At 47.3% G+C, this 23,667-nt stretch overlaps 1 protein-coding gene across 2 annotated transcripts in view; it reads left to right on the forward strand.

The window, feature by feature from the left end:
- The window catches only part of TDRD9 (tudor domain containing 9), a 2,642,469-nt gene that overhangs the window by 823,639 nt on the left and 1,795,163 nt on the right, over positions 1-23,667 (forward strand). For both annotated transcript variants that reach the window (XM_078660267.1, XM_078660268.1), the window contains one exon: positions 2,089-2,147. In XM_078660267.1, the coding sequence (XP_078516393.1) occupies positions 2,089-2,147 (59 nt within the window). The remainder of the gene's footprint in view (positions 1-2,088; positions 2,148-23,667) is intronic.

Genomic DNA, 23,667 nt, shown 5'->3' on the forward strand with positions numbered 1-23,667 from the left:
TTCATCATATGGGTTCTGCTCCTCGTCAGACTGGCGCTGCAATGTCTGACGGGCTCCCGAAACCGGGGCTCTTTATCGGAGATCTTTTGTTCCGGCCATATGGTGCATGCGTGTGAGAGGGCGGGGAAGTGTGGTCGTGGCGTGAAAAGGTGAAGTTAAAAAAGGTGGGTCAGTCCACAAACTAATTTATTCTCATGGTAGACTCCCTTGGTTAAAAGGTGGGAGGGGAGGTGAATGCCCTGGAACTATCCAAGCATGTTAACTACTACCCTCTAGTTAGGTCGACATGTTTCTTGCCGTAATGGCAATTCCTCAGGACCTCAGTAAATAGTACCACACAGTGAAAAAATAATAATAATTAAAACTTGCAATATGGTATACAACCTTCTATGGTCGGTAATACCGGAGCGCAGGCCGATTGGTCCTGCTGAAGTATTGCGACCCCAGAAGATTCCCTGAGGTACCTCGCAGTCTGCTCCCGTGGGACCGGCTGTAAAAGGTATGGTACCTTCGGCGGCGTACGGTCCTGGCCAATGCACCTACCCCACGGATAGCGTCTGATCAAGGCGCAGAGCAGCTGCTCTGCGCCTTGATCAGACGCTGTCCGTGGAGGGAGTCTACCACGAGAATAAATTAGTTTGTGGACTGACCCACCTTTTTTAACTTCACCTTTTCACGCCACAACCACACTTCCCCGCCCTCTCACACGCATGCACCATATGGCCGGAACAAAAGATCTCCGATAAAGAGCCCCGGTTTCGGGAGCCCGTCAGACATTGCAGCGCCAGTCTGACGAGGAGCAGAACCCATATGATGAAGCATGACACCTAGCTTGCTGGCTGTGTGAGGGTTTTAGTTCCAACAAGGGGATTCCCCCCTCTGTCTAGCACACACACTTCTACTTCATCACTCTTCCCGGGGAACTTTGTACCCTCTTTGTGTTACTAGTTTGTGGACTTGTACACTGGACCCCGCTAAATATTGTCCTTTTCTAGTCCCTCCTTTGTTCAAATGTACAAAATACACTGCCAAGTACGACAAGTAGATGCCGATTTTTTTTAGTTTTTGTTTTTTTTTAGTCCCCATTAAGCAAATACCCTTAGGGTAAGGAGTAGTCAAAAGCCCCAATATCCATTCAGAGCTCTAGAGTGAGGGGCCCAGCTTTACCCTGAATGGAAAACTGTTTAACCTTATCCTTTTGGGGCATTCTTTTGTCCAAACCAAGAGGGACATGATTTTCGGTGGGGGTTGAGCTAGTCATTGTGACTACTCGGTTCAAGAATTAACTTAAAATCGTTGTTTGTTTTGCCTTAATCATTGGACCCCCTAGTATTCCTCAGATTGTACCGCTCCCACAGTTTCCAAAATTAATTTTTCTTAGTGTTTTTCCTTTGCTTCTCTAGATTATACACTCTTAATATAGAGTTTAACCAGTCTGTATGCTTTGGTGGTGCAACCTTAACCCAGTTTATGCAGATCTCTCTTCTAGCCAGCAGGATTAAAATAAAGATAATATGTTCTTGGTCTTTAGATAGTGGTGGAGATGTTACACTGCTTTGTATCCCAAAAATAATCGTAGATGCTGATTAAGGAAATATATAAATATCATGACTTATTATATAATACTAATGAAACCAGATGTAATTCTCTTTTAGTACATCCTATCCCAGTGCTTAATTTGAGCCAATGGTTACCGGTGCTTGGCACTAGCACTTAATTGTCAACACCGGTGCTTGTGACAGTCTGCCACAAGGTGGTGCGGTCTGGCTAACTTAGAGACGAAAAACAACAATAGATAGTCTAGTCTGAATTGTCACACTTGTAGGTGTGATGGGTAGGAGTCATGTTGGTCTTATCATTGGCAGCATAGCAGGGGCAATGTGTGGTGCAAACTACAGTGACCTCCTGACGAGAGCCCTGGCACTTATCTTTTTTTTCTTCTAAATTAAGCACTGTCCTCTCCAGGTAATTAAGGCAAGGGTCACATGCATGTGTTTGAGTTTTTTTTTTCTCGAAATTGATCAATAAACTTTAATAAATAGTTGTTTTTTGTTTATGCAGTATTCTCACTTTATTTTTGTTTGTTAGTGAGGACAAGAAAAGCCGTGCGTATGCTGAACCAAACAGTGTTTTGGTGTTTTTACCAGGTAAATGGTCTTTCTTTTCAGAGTTTTTAGACTGTGAGAAATGTATTTTATTGCTGGAATTTTTCAAGCTGAATTTATTGAACGTGTGACTTTATTTGCTCAGTTTGTAGTTAAGAGAAACCTAAATCAACCAATAGAACAAAAAAGTAAACGGATGTTTTATTTGCTATTTAACATTTTAAACGGACTCTGTTTGAAGGGGTACACCTATATTGGTAGGACAAATGCACCAGCTTTGAGGGTCTTCTGTACTTGATGGATAATGGTAAGTAGAGGGATAACCGTGGACCGTATCAGTAGCATTACTCGACCAATTTTTATATTATTTCTACTTTTACTGCTTTTTGACAGACATGGTCTTTCAAAGATGTTGTGTCCAAAGATCTTGACATCTCTAGAGACCTACGATTGGATCACTTGAAATGCCTAATATACACTCCTCAAAAATATTTTTCTCATCACTTTCCATAACATGGGTAACACTATTCCCGAGTAAATAATAATATTTTTTGACCAGGAAGTATATATCTTGGTGCGAGTTTGCCTATCTCATCTGATGTATATTTTACACTGCTTAGATGGACCCACCTTATCAGAGAGGCCCTAACACTAAGATTTCAGCATGATGCTTTTATGAATTGTTGACTTTGACAACATTGTTGGTGGTTTTAACTTGTAAATTAAAAGGGCGCAATCTTGGGGACATGCAAGTCTCAATAGATGGAGGCCCGTTGCCATTAAAGAAAACAATCATAGAACAAAATTGAAAGACAAACCATAAAGGATTATTAAAATGTAATAATCACTGCTGATGGCAAAAAGTAGGCAGTCCGATTCAAATCAGCATCAATAGTGCATTAAATAATAGAAATTGTGAGGAGTAACAACATAATATCAACCTCCAAAGCAAGCAAATCGCGAGAACCAAAACATATATCAGCAAAAGGACTAGCATAAATCTGCTCAGGTCAAAAGTCAAAGAAAGTACAAATCAAATTATTACACTAACTTGAAATCTGCTTGGTTTATAAAGCAAGAAAAGTGTAAGTATAAATCATTAGGCAGACTAGCGTAGAGGCTGCACAGTTCAAAAGGCGAGGTAATTCTGGCACATCTCCCAAAAAGGTCACATTTTATAAGTTTCAGACATTGAAAAGCACACTTGTAGCATGACTGGCCTTTTCCTCTCACCCCCGCCCTCTCTTACACTCCACTCACCTACTACTGTCAATTTCGGGTCCCAACATCGGTTTGTTTATCTCTCACTTTCCTGTCCTGATCTGCTTTCCTTTCCCCTTCTTACTTTTGCCCTTACCTTCTTTGCCCCTTAGGATGTTTTTTCGCTGCTCTCCATGCTCTAGTAATGTCATACTACTGTGTAACGTTGTTTCCTTATTTGTCTTTATTTTGCCATTCTCTAGTAACCCGTGTTTTTACTTTATAACACTGTGTAACTTAATGTAATTTTTTTTGTAACTTGCAATACTGTTGATCCTCATGTAAAGCGCTCTGATACCACCTGGTCTAACCAGCGCTATATAAAACTCTTCAAATAAATAAATGGTGACATCTGACATCATAGGGCTGTACTAATAAAGTGGCTTGCACACAAACCAATAGTAAAACAAGAACATGTGATACATAAAAATAAGAAACAGTTATGAACACCGATTTTCATGTATATGTTTAATCATGCGTACATAAATGAGAAAAGAATGTGACATTTATCCAACAAGTAAAAACAATACAACTGCTTAGAGCTGACCCATACAAAGGCCCTTGAATATGTTGCAACTACAGGAACACAAATTAATACATTTCAGCTCGGCAAATTAAACAACAGGAAATGAATTCTGTTTTACTTCTTTTCTGCAAAGGAAAAACAGCAAAGAGAAATTTGCACATTTGAAGCTCATTCATGTAATTTTAAAAGCTGCATTTGTTTAATCTGTTGCTGCAAAATGAATATCAGTGCAAACTGACTGGCCTAGTCATGTCAACATAAGCATGGCAAATACCAACTAAAGCACATTTCAGTAAAGATTTGGTTAAAGAACGTTCCAAAATCATGAAAACGATTAATTGCAATAGTTGATAATTGGGTGCATGTTATGATTTATCTGTTATTTCTGAAACAGACCCTCATTTTCCTGTTTACCAGCATATTTCAGGACCTTTGCTGATTGATCCTTGGTTATTGATTGATCCTTGGTTCTGCAATTCCAGATTCATTTGTGTGTGTGTCTGTGTTATATTTTCATGCAAGCGGTGGCTGGCTTAGCTACTCTTTTTGTCAAGTCGTGATGTATTCTCCAACTGACATTTGAAAATGAGTCATCAGAGATTACACCGGTTTTGTTTTAACTGATCTCCTTTAATGTTTAAAATATCTGGTGCTGTGAAGCGGCTTAGCAGTGGCCTCAGCTCATAAATACAATTAATTAATTGTAGCTCCATAATCAAACATTTCAATTTTTAGGACACCTTTCTTATATTCAACCGTCACTGCATGTAGAATGCTCAAAATTGTTCACCCCTTCATTAAGCTACTAATTGCTGAACAGGACTGCACATTAACCACCCTTGTTAAAAATTAAAAAAAGTTGAAGTGTATCTTGCTGATCATACAGATTGCTGCTTTCGACTTTGGTGCTGGTTCTTCCTCTCAAACTGCCTACTTTGGAGTAGCAGGAGCTCCCGGTAGATAAACCTTTGTGCTGAGAAGTACTGGTGAATGTGGTGAGAACCAGATTGATTACATGATTTCTTCCTGGCAGCCTTGTGAACATAAAGGGTCCTTTTCTCCTCCCCCTTGCTCTATTACTCTGTCATGCACTCATTCCAGCATGCCCCACTTACAAAACCTTCCGAACAACTTCCCCAGTCTGGATTCTGCAGGTAATGATTTTGATTTAAGGCTTTTTTGCCGTTGTTTAACGACATTGATGTGACTATTTTGTTCACCGCAGTTAACCTGTTGTGGATTTCACACATTGCCATTTCAATTGAAATAAGCCATGTGAAAAACTACTTCATTGTATATGTTGAGATGCAGGCTTATGTGGTCACATTCTTTTTTCAGCCCAATATCTTTTTTTGTGTTCCATTGCACCACTGTTAGCTTGTCAAAGTGAGAAAAAAAATTGCATAAATGTGCACACAGTGGGCATACACATCTTTGACACTTACTTTTAAAATCCTTTCTTATTGCTCCATAGAGATTCAGTGAGGTCCTGACCTGCTTCAGCACCTGAATTAACCATTTTGTTTTTTTAAAAAAAGGGCGAAGAGAGATGGTCCAAGTCTTAAAGCTCCAGGCCTTGTATTCCAGGCCTTGTATTCAATGCAGGTCCGCAGGAATGCAATATGGCGAGAGATCTGCATCAACAGGAGAGCAACCCCTCCCACAACAAAGGGGACAAGATTCTTAAAACCAGACAATATATTTCCCCTCCGTGAATAATTGCTACTTTGTTTCCTTATCCTAGTATTCGGCCTCATTGACCCTTGCACTGTATATTACCCAATATGTACCTGTCATATTCTGCAAACATATACATATAGGTTTTTCCTATTTTACTGTTATAAACTAATCTCACAAATTAATTTGTCCCTTTAAAATATGTAAAAAGAAATGAAATTCTGCAAGACACTAAATTAATGAATGAATCTTTCTCTATTGTTAAATTTAATTTAAACCATAGCAATATTTCGATAAAACCAGACGTGTTATAAAAAGAATAATACACATGTTAAAATTCTTGGTTACCAGTAGTATGTTTACAGTTGAGAGAGTCATGTCAGGACAATATTGTCACCAATATAATATGCATATTTAAAATAATGGTCAGCAATGATACGTTTGCAGGCAGACGAGACAATATTTAAACAAGTGTGTCAAGGGCTTTTCCTCTTTTTTGATAAAGTGCAGTTGTGCTTGTTGGGATACTAGTTCAGATTAATTTCTCTTATAAAAGTAAGAATTTTACCAGATTGCAGTAAAGTTGCGGGTCATTTGGATCAAGACACTTAAGTATGGCAGATCTGCAGGTGCGAATGCCCCTAGTGTCAAAAGTTATTTTTAGCAATAGAAGCAGATTTGATTTAAACACGGGACATATGCGATTAAATGAACAAAGTCCTGGTTTGGTGCACCACACAGAGTGCAAGACCATGGGCCATTATATTTCCAGTTTGGTTGATCAGCATTAGTCGGTAGTGACCCAAGGCGTATTGCTAGCAGTTTCCTTTTTAAGTGTACGGAGTACGTTATGCTCAGATATGCTGCAGGTTGTAAAATCAAATACGATTGCAGTACAATCCACGCGTGAGAGAGCTGAACTGAATATAGTTTTATCTTCCATTAGCGAGTGCCTTTTTTCTACTTTATTTGTGTTTGTCGAAATGTTTTGTACGGTAAGTTCAGTTGCCAAAGATCTATCACCTTCATTGACTTTATTGATCGCTGCAGGTACTTGTTAAAGGATGATCGTGGATCATTCTCCGGAGCTTTCCAGATGGCACTATCAAGCGGGTTCTGACTGTTTGACAAGATTTTATACCATAGTTTAATTGTTGCGTACATTCTTGCTAGGTGTTGCTGCAGTAGTCCAAATTCTAGGCGGATCTGTAGTGGGAAAGAATTTCGTGGTAGACCAAAAACTGTTTTGAATGTCTTTATTTGCATCCTCTCAAGGATTGCTGCTTATCCAGTATTTGGGTGTCTTTCATAGATTCACATGCCTGAATCATTCCCCGTCGTCGAGACGGGAGCCTCCGGTATATAAAAAGTAATGTCCTAGAGACATACATAGAAAAGAATAGGCCCAAAGGTCTCACCTTAGTAGCCTATCCACGTCCTTTTGCAGGAAGGAGCAAACAGAGCAGGCCCCAAGGGTCCCACCTTGGTGGCCTATCTGGGTCCTTTTGTAAAAAGGACCAAATAAAGTAAAACAGCCAATCAGCTACTACCTCCTTCTAGAACCTTCCTGCCAGGAGCCCAAGTCTCTCAGATTTTCTACCGCACGTTGTGCTAGAGAGTCTCCACCTGAGTTCTCCTCAGGAATTTCTCTTTTTTCTTCAAAAACCACTTTAATTATTCTCTACAGTTATGTCTGATAGTCAGAAGAAGGGTCTTTTCCGGGCTTGTTCCTCCTGCAGCAAGAAAAGACTTCACATTGAGGATAAACATGAGACATGTTTATATTGCCTCTACCCTCACCACCAGGCAAAGGACTGCAAAATATGTCGGACCTTCTCCAACAAGACCCTCAAGGACCGAGAAGGTCGACTTCTGTTGTGGCTCAACAGGCTCAAGACCAAGACTGATGACTTGGTGTCCGAAGGTGAGAGTGTGTCTGGAGTGTCACATTTTTCCTTGAAGAGGCCAAGGGTTTCTTCCCCTAGCCCCACAGACACCCCTCCTATGAAGACTTCTAAAAAGTCCTCAGAGGGCAAGCCATCAGTGTCTGGCAAGGACCTGCCTGTCCCCGGGAAGCAGCCACTAGTCTCGGCGACGACGACGACAGCGTCGATGGTGCATTCAGCACAGAAAACCGTCTCAACGTCGACGACGACAGTGTCGACGACGACGGCCTCATCGGCTTCCTCCTCGACGACGAGGACGACGCCTTCATCGTCGGCGAGTAGACCTACGCCGTCGACCATCCCGGTCACTCCATCGACGACGAAGATATCGTCGTCGACGACGAGACCCTCGTCGAAGAATCCGACGACGACGACACCGTCGACGAGAAAAACGCCGTCGACGAAGTCTACCTCGTCGACGAGGATCATCCCGTCGACGGTGGGAAAGCCGTCGACGACGAGTACACCGTCGACAGTGGGGACTTTACCGTCGACGAAAATGACGTCGAAGAAGACACCGTCGTCGCAGCCACCGTCGACGACGACTAAATTACCGTCGACGAAAATACCTACCACGACACCGTCGCTTCCAGCGTCGACAGGAACCTGGAAGGAGTCTGCACTCCTATCCCACGCCATAAATGCCTTTCCACCGCAAGTGAGCCATGTCACAGTGAAAATTACTAAACGACCTATTACGCCGCAGCAGACCTCGCCCGGTAGGATACAACAACTTCCTCCGGCCTGTCTACTACAAGGTCAGGAGTCGGACGAGGACTCCTTTACGCAGGCTACTAGTCCATCGGACCTAGTCCTGAAATGCCAAACCACAGACGAGGAGCCGGAAGAGGAGGAAGACCTTCTACAACAGGTCTAACCTCCATCCCAGACACAGGTTACTCCTATGGTGTGTCTCCCCGCATCCATCGTCTCGGACCTACAATTCCTCATCCAGGATTATAAGTAAAGGTTCCCGGAGAAACACTCTGCGCCAGCACTTCCAGCAGCACAGGCGCCAGCTCCTACATCTCGCCATTGACCAACTCCCCTGGTCATTGAAAAGACACAGGTACCAATTCAGGACGCTCCCTCATCTGACGAAGAGGAGAGGGAACAGGAGGAAGGTGAAGTCGATGACGACCAGTCGGACCCGGATGCAGACCAAGATTATGTGGCACATTCTCCAGCCTCTCCGGATCCACAGACCTCGGAGTCTCCACCCGCAGACATCGGTGGATTCCACAACATCATTGAGCGGGCTGCCAAGAGGTTCCATATGTCCATGGAAACTCAGGAAACTGAATGCTTCCTTTATGACTTCAAGGAGCCCACTAGGAAGACTTCAAGATCAATCCCCATAATTGACTATATCTGGAAGCAGGGCAAACAAATCATGCAAGCACCTGCTTCTATACAGGTGGTAGTGCCCAGGCTTGATAAGAAATACAAGGCCACCTCCACGGCACCGGCATGCCTGACAGGTCACCCCAAACCAGATTCCGTGGTGACTCAAGCGGCGCAGAAGAACTCGCGAAATCCAGCCTCGCCTCTACCGACGCCACCTGATAAGGAGGGCAGGAAACTGGATGCCGTTGGCAAACGCTTTACTACCACTTCGGCCATGACGGTCAAAGTGGCTAATTCAATAGGCCTACTGGGCCGTTACAATCGCCAACTCTGGGCGGACATTGCACCCTATCTTTCAAATCTGCCGGAGGATGTCAGAGAGGAGGCACATTCACTTCTCTTGGAAGGACAGACCTCTGCCTCAGAGCTCATCGATTGTGCCATTGATGCCGCCATGACTGGTTTCCGGCAACTGGCAGGGGCTGCAGTCCTGAGGCGACAGGGTTGGCTCAAGGCCACCACTTTCCGCCAGGAGGTGCAAACCAGGATATTAGATATGCCTTACGATGGCCAGCACCTGTTTGGGGAACAGATTGACGCGGCCCTTACCACCATAAAAAAGGACACGGTTACTGCCAAGGCTCTGGGTACTTTACAATTCCGGACCCAGTCCTTTCGTGGCAACCGGGGAAGAGGCCAACCTGCATACAAAGGTTCCTATCAGAATCGGTCTTCGTACACATATTCACAGTCCAAGCCGCAGATTCAACAGCGACAACCTCAACAAGGACGACAGTCTTCCTACGGCAAGTCCAATTACCGAGGAAGAGGCCAAAAACGACCTGCTGGCAACAGACAATGACTTGTCTCCCTCGCTAGCCCCTCCCCCACTACATTCTTTAAGACTTGGAGGGAAACTGAAATACTTCCATCACAATTGGCAAACTATAACAACGGATCGGTGGGTACTCCAACTCATTCGATTTGGACATTCCCTAGAATTCTCCTCTATCCCCCCAACAACGCCACCGTGCCAGCGATCACACAGGCACCTACGATTACTTCTTCAGGAAATAGCTTCCATGCTGCAGAAGGGAGCGATAGAGAGAGTTCCACGGGCCCACAAGAATCAGGGTTTCTACTCTCACTTCTTCCTAATCCACCAAAAAGGAAAGAATTGGCGACCAATCCTGGATCTCAAGGCACTCAACGTGTTCCTAAAGAAACAATCGTTTCGTATGGTGACTCTGCAAGAAATCCTTGGTCTTCTGGAGAAAGGGGACTACATGACGTCCTTAGACCTCCAGGACGCCTACTACCATATACCTATTCTCAAAGGGCACAGGAAGTTCCTCAGGTTTGCGGTGGCAGGACAGCACTACCAATTTCGGGTCCTTCCATTTGGCCTCAAATCGGCCCGAGGATCTTTACCAAATGCCTATCACCAGTGGCAGCATTTCTTCGTCAACAAGGCCACCAGGTGTTTCCATACCTGGACGACTGGCTGGTGAAGGCACCGACGGCGGCCGCCGCAGCCTCATCCTCCAGCGCCTGTCTGGATATTTTCCACCGCCTAGGACTGACCCTCAACACCGCAAAGTCAACTCTGGAACCCACCAAGGTCATCACGTTCCTTGGAGCGACTCTGGACACGGACCGTGTCAAGGCTTTCCCCTCTCAGGAGAGAAAAATCAAACTCATCTCCTTGGCCAAGGCAGTGGCTTCGCGGAAGACTCTTCCGGTCCGCACGTTCAAGTCCCTCCTTGGCATGATGTCTTCATGCATACTGCTCATTCCACACTGCCGCCTGAAAATGTGTCCACTTCAGGAGGCACTGACAAAGCAATGGACTCAAGCCACAGGTTCTTTCGAGGACCGCATACGAATCACTCGACCCATTATCAACCATTTGCAATGGTGGACATCTCTCCACCATCTGTCAAAGGGTCTGCCGTTCCTGCTCCCAGCAGAGCCACACGTAATAACTACGGATGCGTCCCTGGAAGGCTGGGGAGCAGTCCTCCAGGAACTCCAGATCAACGGCAAATGGACGACACAGGAAACCAAGCTCCATATCAATCTGTTGGAGTTACGGGCGGTTTTCCTAGCTCTACAGGCGTTTCTTCCACGCATTCGTCACTCCCCAGTGCTCGTCAGGACGGACAACACCACGACGATGCACTACCTGAACAAACAGGGGGGGACGCGTTCCATCTCGTTATCTCGAGAATCGCAAAGAATCTGGAACTGGCTTCTGGAACATGGAATAGCGTTGAAAGCGGAGTACGTCCCGGGCAAGGACAACGTCTTGGCGGACGCACTGAGCAGGGAGAAGTCTCCTTCCCACGAATGGGAACTGGACATGGAGGTGCTGGATCGTATCTTCCAGGAGTGGGGCACCCCGAACATAGACCTCTTTGCCACCAGAGAGAACGCCAAATGCCCAAGCTTCGCAAGCAGGCGTCACCACTCAGGAACCCTCAGGAATGCATTTTCCATCGCATGGCGCAACGCCTTTGCGTACGCCTTTCCGCCATTCCCACTGATACCCAGGGTTCTCAGTAAGATGAAATCGGAACCCTGCACTCTGATCCTCATTGCTCCGTCCTGGCCGAGGCAGCACTGGTTCACGGAGCTTCATCGCCTCTCTGCCCGGCCCCCTCTTCGCCTGCAGCAGTTTCCGGCCCTGATCACGATGTCTCACGGGCAGGTTCTCCACCCGAACCTGAGCTCTCTGAAGTTATCAGCCTGGCTCCTGAATACCGCAAATTCAGCCATCTGAACATCCCGCAGGATTGCAGAGATGTCCTTGCGAAAGCTAGAGCGGTCAGCACTAACAAAACCTACTCACTCAAATGGAAGCGATTCTGTTCCTGGTGTGTGGATCAAGGCTTGCACCCCTTCCATGCCACTCCACAGCAGCTGCTACCATACCTGTTACACCTTGCGCAATCAGGCCTTGCGCATACATCCATCAAAGTGCATCTAGCGGCGATTTCAAGGTTCACAAGGACGGCTGCAGGCCCATCTTTGTGGGCGGACAGGCTCATCAAACAATTCCTAAAAGGTCTATTCAGGTCCTTTCCACGACCACGGCCTATTCCTCCATCGTGGCACCTCAATGTGGTTCTTCATCAACTAATGAAGCATCCCTTCGAACCCATCCATAAGGCAGAGATCAAGTTCCTCTCTTGGAAAACGGCCCTCCTCCTGGCACTAACCTCTGCCAGAAGGGTCAGTGAATTGCAGGCTCTATCCATCCAGGATCCTTTTCTTCAATTCAGAGAGGACAGAGTCATTCTGAGGACTAACCCTCCCTTCATTCCAAAAGTCCCCTCGGACTTCCATCTTAATGAACCAGTGGTGCTTAGATCGTTCTTTCCGAATCCTACCACGGCAGCTGAAAGAACTCTACATTCTCTAGATCTAAAGAGATGTCTTAAATTCTACATCGATAAGACACAACACTTTCGAAAGTCATCCCAGCTCTTTATTGCCTTTAGTAGACCAATGCTGGGCATGCCCCTGACAAAGCAGAGCATCTCAAGATGGATCTCTTCTGCGATCACCTTTTGTCACGAGTCAAAGCTCATTCGACTAGAGCCATGTCCACGTCTGCGGCGCTGTTCGCTGGAGTGCCGATATTGGACATCTGCAGAGCGGCGACATGGAAGTCCCCGCACACCTTCACAAGGCACTACTGCCTGGATACTGAGCTGATGAAGGATGCAGCAGTGGGCCGAGCAGTGCTTCGCCATCTATTCCAGTGAGGTGAGCCCTACTACATCCCTCCATCCTTTACGGGTATGCACATTCTCTTACTGTATTTATATGCCATTGCATTTTGTGCTTTATAGTCATGTGATATGTATTATCTACATGTTCATACCTGATCTTCATACAGAATGTGCATAATGTATTGCTCGCTACTCTGATTCAGGCATGTGAATCTATGAAAGACACCCAAATACTGGATAAGAAATGCGTTACTTACCTGTAACTGCAGTTATCCAGTATTAGTGTCTTTCATAGATTCACATGCACCCTCCCGCCTCCCCTGGCTGGGCTCACCTTTCTCTCTAATGAGTTTACGCCTAACTAGCTTGGTCCATACGAAAATCTGAGAGACTTGGGCTCCTGGCAGGAAGGTTCTAGAAGGAGGTAGTAGCTGATTGGCTGTTTTACTTTATTTGGTCCTTTTTACAAAAGGACCCAGATAGGCCACCAAGGTGGGACCCTTGGGGCCTGCTCTGTTTGGTCCTTCCTGCAAAAGGACGTGGATAGGCTACTAAGGTGAGACCTTTGGGCCTATTCTTTTCTATGTATGTCTCTAGGACATTACTTTTTATATACCGGAGGCTCCCGTCTCGACGACGGGGAATGATTCAGGCATGTGAATCTATGAAAGACACTAATACTGGATAACTGCAGTTACAGGTAAGTAACGCATTTCTTCTTTGCCGTATTGAACTTCAGTAGCATAGGCTAAGGTTTCGCTTTAATAACGCTAATAATAGTTTAAACGATGGACCACTTAAATTGTAAGACACCATTACAAAAAATTACTAAAAAACAATTGTAATGCATGAAAAATGTCAACCGGGTGTCTAGATTAATTTCCAGGTCTACCCTACCTTCAGCCTAATCCCAATGTATAGCAAATAACTGTGAAATAGATATAGAGTATGTTCTTTGTAGTAAATGTAAATGTGCTGGACTTGTAAAGCGCACAGCTGCCCGTAAGCGTCCCGGCGCTTGCTTAGGGAACCCGTCCTGGTATTCCCCTGTGAGAAACCCAGGCAGGGTGTCCACAAGGTGAAGCCAGGCATCCCGCCGCGAGGGGCCGTAGTGGAGATTAAGCAAGCTATTGCCCAGAGTCGCAGAGTGTGACCCCGTGAGTTGAGTAGGCACCAGAGCAAGAATTGTCAAGTCCGTGGAATTTTTGAGCCCAAGACCCGCCGAGGAGGGGAATCGAACCCTGGTCCACGGTCGATCTCAGCTTCCGGGTCTGCCGCCTCTAACCACTGAGCCACGCTTCTCCACAGTACACAGTGCATCATCAAAACGTATTTTGTTTAGTTTACATATAGTTCTTTAAGGCTCAGAATTGTTTTAGCATCCAACCAACAATTCGATGTCCCCCTACTTTCCTATTTGACTCATCACTTAAATAATTATAGGGCTCATTACATAAAATTCATTTATAACTCATGCTTATTAAATAAAACATGTTTCAAGGATATAACATTGATTATCCTCTCATTTCCTAACTTCCACTCGGGTTTATGCAATCTCTCTCTAGGTCAATGATTCATAATCTCATACTCAAATATCTCTTCAAAACTGTGGGGGTGACTCACCATTGAGGCTTAGAACTAGAGAAAAAAAACAAGAGGTAAAAAAAAATGGCATCCACAAAATGTTGCACTGAAAACATATTAGGATTAAGAAAGGCTGACAACCTGCCTGTTTATTTTATACTGTAGGTTACTGTTAACACCAAATGCACCATAAGAAGTAATTGAGGCGGCCAGGCCACACTGGTTAAATGCATCGAACTGGTGATTCACTATAAAGATTAAGCCTACTAACAAATTACAGGTCTAGTTGAGACTTCTAGTCACAGATTCCTTACCTTAGAACATTCCCCAGGTGTCAAACTGGATCTGTAATATATTGAACAGTACCTCTGCGTGCCGGTAGGGGGTGTCGATCAACTCTTCGATGCCAGTATAGACGCCAACCCAGTCGCAGTTGACTCCAAAGTGTGTTGGGACTGTTGAGTGATGAACTTCAAGGCAGTTCGGGAGAGCTACCTGAAGCTCTTGGTTGCCAGATGCCAATTGACTCCTCGATGTTCCATGTCCCAGACGCGAGGAAGGCCTAGGTTAGCTCGTGGAGCTGTTCCCAATGGCAATCATTGCACTCGAAGTAGTCAGAAAGACCCACAAAAATTGAAAGAAAGTGAAGCTTTCTTCGACGTCCCGGCACCAATCCAAGTCTTTTGACGAGACATGGGAATGGCGCAATAAATCAGGGCTCCGCTCTCATGTGTCAACCTCGGAGCCTGATTCAGGGTCTGCTCTACACCTCTCAGAACTTGTCGAAGCAACCCCCTGCCAGCTGAAGAATTTTTTATGAGCCCATGGACCTCATATTTGGCAGGGCCATCTCTTTTGGAGCACATTTGGGCACCAAGGATTTGGCTGGTGCCCCCAATGCATTCCCATCGGCGGGTTAGCCCTTGGCGCCAGTCAAGTCCTTTGGATGCATTTGTGGATTGGCTCCGGTCGCGGGACTACGACCTTCAACAGAGTCTGTTCCAGTGGTGCAGTTCCTGGTGGCTTTGACGCCCCTCGGCGATGCAAACATTGAGTCCAATTTAGAGGTGGATCTGTGTTTGCTGAAACACGACATTTGGAATTGTAGACAGTGCCTCTTTTTACTGATAGGCCCTGTGGTCAATACGAATGGGGCAGATCTGAGTATCCTTATTGTTATCCTGACCCCATGGAAGAGCCCATGGATAACTGGTATAAGGAACTGGTGGTTTCCGGTAGTCTAGACAGCTTTGCAGGCACTAGCCTAGTCTTTCCTACTAGTGTGGCTATGGAGAATGGAGCTTCATTCGCCATGCCGATGAGTAAGGAAGCTGATGTCCTGTACCTTACGCTGTCCTTAGTAACAATGAAGATAAACTTCTTGACAGAGGTGCTTTATCTGGGAATTGTATCTCACCCCCAAACCTCCTCTTACCTTTAATGAAGCCCTCACTGATGTCCTACTCAAGGTATAGACCAAGCCCTGCACAGCAGCTCCTGTTCACAAGATGATTGCCTGCTGCCATCGCTCTGTTCCTGGGGAGCCAGGTTTCCTCACCCAGCATACCACCCTAGATAGTCTGGTTGTCCAGGCCTCCACATCCAAAGTCAATCCTGGTCTGTTCCTTGCCACACCAATAGATAGGGAATCCAAGAGGTAGGACCCCATCGGGGAAGAAGATTTTCTATTCCACCACCCTTGTACTGGGCTCAGTGAACACCACATGCCTCATGGGCTAATATTACCACTATTCACTGGGAACCAAACATTTCTATTCTATTCTCTTGGTCTGCCGGGCATGTTAACGGCCCCATTTGGTCCAGCAGGTCTGGACCAAAGGGGCAGTTAACCCCCGAAAATAGGCATAAACCTGGCCCCCGAAAATTGGCATAAGCAGCCGGGGTGGGATCCCTGAGCTGCAGCGCTCACCTGGGGGTTTGGGTGGGACCAGACCCTCCAACGAGGGAAGCAGCGGCTGGAGGCCACATCGCGGCTCTCCCCGACACAGCGGGAGCGCCACTGTTATAATATTCACGAGGCAGGAGAGCCTCGCCCCATAATGCTTAGCAGGCCCGGATCGGCCGGCAAGAGAAAACAGCTGTTTTTCTGCATGTGGTGGCCCAGGAGGATGGGGTCACCAAGAGGTGTGTGTCAAGGTGCAGGGGGGCTGCTGGAGAAGCACAGTCTCCCCCAGCACGAAGAGATTTTCTCTCCCGAAGTCTCATGGGGACTAAGAAGAATAACCCCTCAAGGGCTCAGCAAGAGTCATCTGCATTCCCCTGGCTGGAACTTTTGTTATACAGCTGGGGGTGCTTTAGGGACTGCCTCAAGTAGTGAAATGCTGGGTTGGCGATGTTTGGAGAAGGGCATCCCCTGGAGGTGAAGAGGAGTAATTGCACCCATAGTGCCTTTCGTAATGTTATTTCTTCCAGAGGGACCGAAGGTCACATGAAGTACCTGTGTAACGTGAAGTACCTGTGTAAGGGGAAGTACCTGTGTAAGGGGATGTCATAAGCCAAATAAGGTTACGTTGCTCTACATTCCTGCTAGGGTGTCAGGGCTGTATATGCTTAATCCTGTGATCCATCTGTGTTGCCCTTAGGGTCTGTAATTGCAACACACTAATGTCCGACAAATGTGATGAGTACTCTCATTTTAAAGTGATGCTTAAACATGTATTCTTGCTGCTGCACTTAGTCCCAGACTTTTAGTCCTTAAGATATAGAGGTGCATACTTCATGGTCAGTAGGAAATGCTCTGTCAGGGTTACCAGGGCAGGTGTACTTCTATTAAATGCTTGTTGAGGTAACGGGGTGGGTCGCCGCTGGGATGATGTCAGTGTGCAGGGCCCTCGCTCCAGGTTGGGTTCAACTGACTGCATTTGGGGGAAGATGATGTGCATACATGGGAGTGGTGGTACTAGACTCCACCCCCCTGCGTTAGGGGTGGAGATGTTATGCAATGTCACAAAGTAATTCCAACAGCTTATGTATATTTGTGAATTTGTGCATGGTATTGAGTAGTGTGTGTGTTTAATAAATGTACTCTTACTTTTATAAAGCAAAGTACAAACTGGACAATCAATTATTGAGTGTTATTCCTGCGCACCTGTAATGGCACTTACTATGCCCACAGCAGTTCCCTTGAGTAAGCCTCGGACTGCTCTGCAACGCTACCCTCTGAGAGTCAGGCGCTACAATTGGATGTTTGGTTCCCAGTGAAGGTCAAATGTATTCATGTTATTTGTGCAGGCTTCACAGATACTGCCTCGTTTTCCAACAGATAGGTACAGACCGGTAGATAGACAGTAGATCAATGCTTTAAATGGGCCAGTACCGAGTACTAGCACTTATTTATTTATTTCCCTCTGAGTACCACAATTTCTTTGTGCCCAGGAAGAATAGTGGTACTCACTGCAGCATGTTGGGATTTCCTGATGAAATTATCATCATGTGAGCATGCACAGCATTTCTACTATGCAGTGAATTCTTGCATGATTAGCATTTCACCCTGACAGTAACCATTATCTTGCCATCATCAAAACGCGTGATGTCGCCATACAGTCACTGTGTTGCAAAACAGAAATGGAAGCTCTTTAAAAATGTAGTTTGCAATGGCTTTCTCTTCCTTACTTGCCGTACAGCAGCAAGGATTTTCAACAAGGAGCCAGCCAGGAGCAGCACTGGTGGAGTTAGTGTCAGGCGCATTCAATGCCAGCTGGGATCCAGGACGCAAAGATCAAATTCCTGCAGTGGGGCCACCCATCTATATACAATTGCTGAGGACCCAGGACACATGATGGGCCATTTTATTTATTGATTTATTTATTTGAAGAGTTTTATGTAGCGGTGACTAGACCCGGAGGTATCAGAGCGCTTTACATGAGGATCAACGGGATTGCAAGTTACAGAAAAATGTAAAATAAGTTACACAGTGTTACAAAGTAAAAACACGAATTACTAGAGAATTACAAAATAATGACAAATATTGACCACGTTACACAGTAGTATGACATCACCCCTTAGTCTGCCAGCAACTGGGATCTGACAGTGTCTTTCACCCGACTCCTTTGACACCTGCCGAGCTGGGACATTGAGCCCATGATGGTCGGGGAAGAGGTGGGGGAGATGACGCGAGCCCCTCCCAGTTGCCCAGGTGAGATTGGAGGACGCCTCTACATTGGTCGACCATCTGCATATGCTTGGGACCCTGCAGCGCTCTCCCTTTCCTTTACCACGAGCTTTCCTGTCGTGGGGCCTTCCAATCTCAATATGACTTTTTCCGGGGATCGAAAATCGTAAATAAGACTCGCCACTTTAAGAGCGGCCTGTGCTGGTGCTCAGTAAGCACATTGGGGCCCACCAGGAGGGGGGGGGGATCACCGACCACAGACACAAAATGATGGTGTGACAAAGGCTGCTTTATTGGAAGCAGGTGCTCCTTACAAAACCCAAAAACCTTGGCCTGTGCCGTACAAAACTAAACCTCACTAAATACAAACTACCTAACAACCCCCCCACCCCTAAATGGTTCCCCACAAATAGCAACATAACCACAACATCCCACATGCAACATCCCACATGCAACATGCCTCACTACCTAACTAACCATAACTTGACATCTGTATTCCCCACCCCCTGCCAAACAACCCAGGCTTCCTACCATTACCCCGCTTTTAACTAGGAGAAACGCCAACCTCCTGCATTGCACACCAGCACCTGTTCCAGCAACACGAAAACCCACAAACATTCGTCCCCTGATGCACCCTCTCCCAACAAAACCCCTCCGAACAAAAAAACCCTCACATCAGAAAAACCCCTCGCTTAACCACCCAATAATTCACCATCAGACCCGGCCCTTCCAAGAGCCAAAACCCAAAGAGGACCCCCCAAACTCTGGTAGGGAGGACGGGAAAAAACTTGTGCCCAAACCCTCCGCAGGCTGCTGTGTCACTGTCACCGAAATGGTGGTCAGTGACACAAAATGGCCGGTCATAAAGGCCCCCCAGCCCAACCAGCCCAATCCCAGCCTGCCCAAAGCACCCGCCGCCAGCCCAAACGCTGCAGTCCCTCATCCCCCCCCCCCTCCCGGTCCCCAAAAACCCCCGGGGGCGGCAGGAGAACCAGCCCACCAGCAGGAGAAGCCTGGGGGGGGGAAGCACCATCACAGACACAAAATTATGGTGTGACAAAGGCCGCTTTATTGGAAGCAAGTGCACCTTACAAAAACCTTGGCCTGTGCCGTACAAAACTAAACCTCACTAAATACAAACTACCTAAGAACCCCCACCCCAAAACGGTTCCCCACAAATAGCAACATAACCACAACATCCCACCTGCAACATGCCTCACTACCTAACTAACCATAACTTGACATCTGTATTCCCCACCCCCTGCCAAACATCCCAGACCTACTACCATTAACCCCCCCCCTTTTAACTAGGAGAAACACCACTCAAAATCCGCCTAGCGACTTTCGACCCCCCCCCATAGGACTCTTGCCCCCTCAGATTCCTGCGCACACCCAAAGCCAAATCAAGTGCCTCCTTCAACTGGACAATGTACAGCTCCATCCCATACGCAGATAGGTGGACCCCGTCTTCCCTGAAAAAATACACTGCCCAGTACCGAAGTTCAGGATGCTCCATCCTACCCACACCTTCCCTTGCACAAAACTCTTTCATCTCCCTATTGATCTTTCGCCTTGTCCTATCTATGGCCCCTGGACACTCCGCCCCCGCCAAATCCTCCTGGGAATGAGCTCAGACCAAATTACGTGACACCCTGCCCATCTTCTCCGTATCACCAACAAGTCCCTCTTCATTTGCTTGAGTAGTGCCAACCCTTTGCACAGTACCAGGTCATTCTCTCCTAAATGGATGACCACCACATCAGGACACACACATTATTCAACACCAGCATCAACTTGTGCCAACGCAATCCCCCTTTCACCCACCAATGACATCTAAACAATCGTTTGTCCAGTTCCAAGTTTAGCTTCCGATGCTTGTCAGACTCGGCCCTCTCCGCTCGTTTGACAAAGGAGTGTCCCACAATGTAAATGTCCAACACCGCCGCAGCCGGCCCCGCCACAGCACCTGCAAATGCAAAACAACAGGTGATGGACAGAATGCAGAACAATGTCATACATTCACCCCAGTACAGAGATGTGGGCCTAAATCCATCGTTTTTTTGCTCACCATGCCTTTCCAGTTTGAACCCAGCCATATGCAAATCAGTCTTGACCCTGTGCCCCATGGGAACAGTTCAGCCCGAACTGCTAAGCCAGCACCTGCAAAGACACACATGTAAGAAGGCGAAACTTCTGCCATGTCATTGCGCCCCTTCTAGCCCCCGCATCCTGACATAAGTCCTGTAGCAATCGGACTTCCACCGCCCCAACCGCTTGAAATCCTCCTTCCCCCATCCTCTCCGTGCCGCCTCTGAAGTCGCCCCAATTTGAAAAGAATGCGTCCCGAAAGCCTTCGGGTCCTTACCCATAGACCGCAGGGCGTGCCGCAGGACCCACAAAACCTGAGCCGCCGTCACCCTGCATTCGTACCCCTGACCAAAAACCTCCCCAACCAGCGCACTCTGCCCGGCCACCAACCCCCGTCCCCACGCCGCGGGACACACCCCTTCCAATCTCCCCGGCCCCAGCACCACCCACTTCCCCTCCCCTCGCTGATCCGTCTTTGAGCGTTGCAAGCACACTGCCACCTCCCGTGCCTGTACATCCACTTCCTCCCACAGGACCCCCTTTCAGGCCCACCAATTGCGAAACCCGAAATGCTCCAAAAAACAACCACAACATGAGTGTGGAAAACAAAATCGTCTCTCTCCCCCCCCCCCCCCCATCACGACAAATCGACGGCAACATCGTTAACAAGCACCCCAGCATGTCCTCTGTAATGGGCCTCCGCTGACTTACCCACGCTCCCCTCTCCCTTGCCCAACCTTCCAACAGACGCGCCCCCAACTTCCCAGCCGACGGCGGATAACCCCACCACAGCTTCCCCATGAATGCCACCGCCAACAACTTATCCGCAATCGTCACCCTCGACAAACCCCTATCCATCAAGGCCAACATGAACCGTACCACCTGCTCCTCCCGCTGCCACCGGTCCCCTTGCCTTACCGCACCAGACCGTCGAAATTCCTCCCAAGCCTGCACATACTCCTTCCAAGTGGACGCCGCCACCGACGCCCTCACCAGTTGAACGACCTGGCCTCTTCCACCGAATAAAGCTCCATCGGAACCCGCGTCTTGCTCTCCTCCGCCTCCGTGGCTAGCCCATGGAACCTCTGCCACTGTGAACAAGACAAAGCATCTGCAATGTCATTGTCCACCCCAGGGACGTGTCGGGCCTGAAATAGGATGTCATTGTCCAGGCAGCGAAGCACGAACACTCATCAGCTTCAGCACTTACGGGTTTCTGGCCGACTGCCTGTTAACCACCTGTACCACTGACATATTGTCCACCCTGAACAGCACCCGCTTATGTGCCAGCTCCTGTGCCCACACCGTGACCGCCACCACCAAAGGAAACAATTCCAGAAACGCGATGCTGCGGCCCCCCGCTTGCCAATGCGGCGGCCACTGCTCCGCACACCACCGACCCGCCCAGTACAATCCGAAGCCTCCAACTCTCGCCGCATCCGAATACAGCGTGACGTCCCACTCCCAATCCTCCGGGGGCACCATGGGCACTCCATTGAAGCGCCCCAAACGCCAGCCACATCCGCAAATCCTCTTTCGTTCCCGCCGACAAGCGCAGATTATGATGCGGCAAAATCAAACCCGACAGCGCTAGACCCAGCCGACGGTAGAACGTACGCCCCGCCCGCACTACTCGGCATGCAAAATTCAGATGTCCCAGCAGTACTTGCACCGCCCGCACTGTCACCTTCCGCTTGTCCAGCATGCCTCTCACCAAAGCCAACATCGCCGACCTCTTGTCCTTTGGTAGGCGTCCTTCCATGGCCGCCGAGTCGAGCTCTAAACCAAGAAAGGACAGCACCGTACTGGGACCGTGCGACTTCTCTGGCGCCAGGGGAACACCTAAGTAACCCATTAGGTCCGTAAAACCGTCCAGCTGCTGCTGGCAGTCAGTTGAACCGGGCCGCCTCACCAGAAAGAAGTCATCCAGATAGTACGTCACCGTCTCAGAGCCTGTGCGCCTGGAAAAAGCCCACTGCAGAAAGGAAGTGAACCGTTCAAACAACGCACAGGAGGTGGAGCACCCCATGGGGAGCGCTTTGTCGACAAAAATACCCCCCTCAAACTGCATCCCCAACAACTGGTGATCCTCCGGGTGTACCGAGAGCAGCCGGAATGCCGACTTAATGTCGCACTTCGCCATCATTGCGCCCGGGCCGACCGCCGCTACGATCTTCCGCGCCACGTCCACGGACGAGTACGACACCGACGCGAGCTCGGCCGAGATGAAATCATTCATAGATGACCCCTTGGGCCACGACAGGTGCTGTATCAACCGGAACTGCCCCGGCTCCTTCTTTGGCACCACCCCAATCGGGGAGATAATCAAATTTGGCAAAGGCGGCTCCGCGAAGGGGCCCACCATCCGGCCCTCCTTCACTTCCTTGAACAATTTCTCTTGTTCAATCCCCTTGTGCGCATTGACCGACTTCAAATTGTCCGCCCAGCGCGCAATCCATAGTGTAATTTGGTCAGAGCCTGCACGTTTTTGGTAAATAAATACACAGACAGGTAGATAGGTGCACAGATATGTAGATAGGCAGATAGGGTTGCAAAGATAGATAAACAATGCAAGTGAGATTCAAATAGTAATATGATAGTTAAATATCTATTGAAGCACGACCTAAAATGCAGTGAAAGGAAACTAGAAAGACAAACACGCATGACATACACACTAAACTGGTTTACAAGTACAGCCTTGGTCCTCAGTTAAAAATTGGATCAGAAACAGGCACGCAGCGACATCAAGGTATTATACAGGAACGTCCATGTTTGTTATTTTGCCAAGCAAAACTCATTGTTCACTACTTCCATTCACTGTACGATAGTGATGATATCTAATAACCTTGTGGGGTAGAAGGCTGGGAGGACGTGGGATTTACTAAGCTTTTTTTCCTTGTGCAAAACTCCCCTGCACCCGTAAAAAGGCTCAACACGTGCCAGCATATCTAAGCATGATTTGCTTTGGTGAAGTGCAATCACATATATAGCATCGATTACAGAGCCTAATGTCAGAAAAATTAGTGCAAGTCACCATTGCATGTAAATTCTATACTGCATCATCAAACAAACATTGCCAAAGTCAATAAGTCTCTCTTTAATGTGCCAATGGATATAAGCTTCAGCATGTACAAATGGGCATATCTTTGTGTGTCTGTTTTAAAACATTACAAGCAAACCTGCTGGCTTTGCCAATCCTTGTCCATGTCCATATAGTGAGCTTGTACTCCATACTTGTTTTTGCTACTTATAAAGATAGCTCACA

The sequence above is a fragment of the Lissotriton helveticus genome, chromosome 9 (assembly GCF_964261635.1).
Source record: "Lissotriton helveticus chromosome 9, aLisHel1.1, whole genome shotgun sequence".
In the NCBI taxonomy this organism is placed as follows: domain Eukaryota; kingdom Metazoa; phylum Chordata; class Amphibia; order Caudata; family Salamandridae; genus Lissotriton; species Lissotriton helveticus.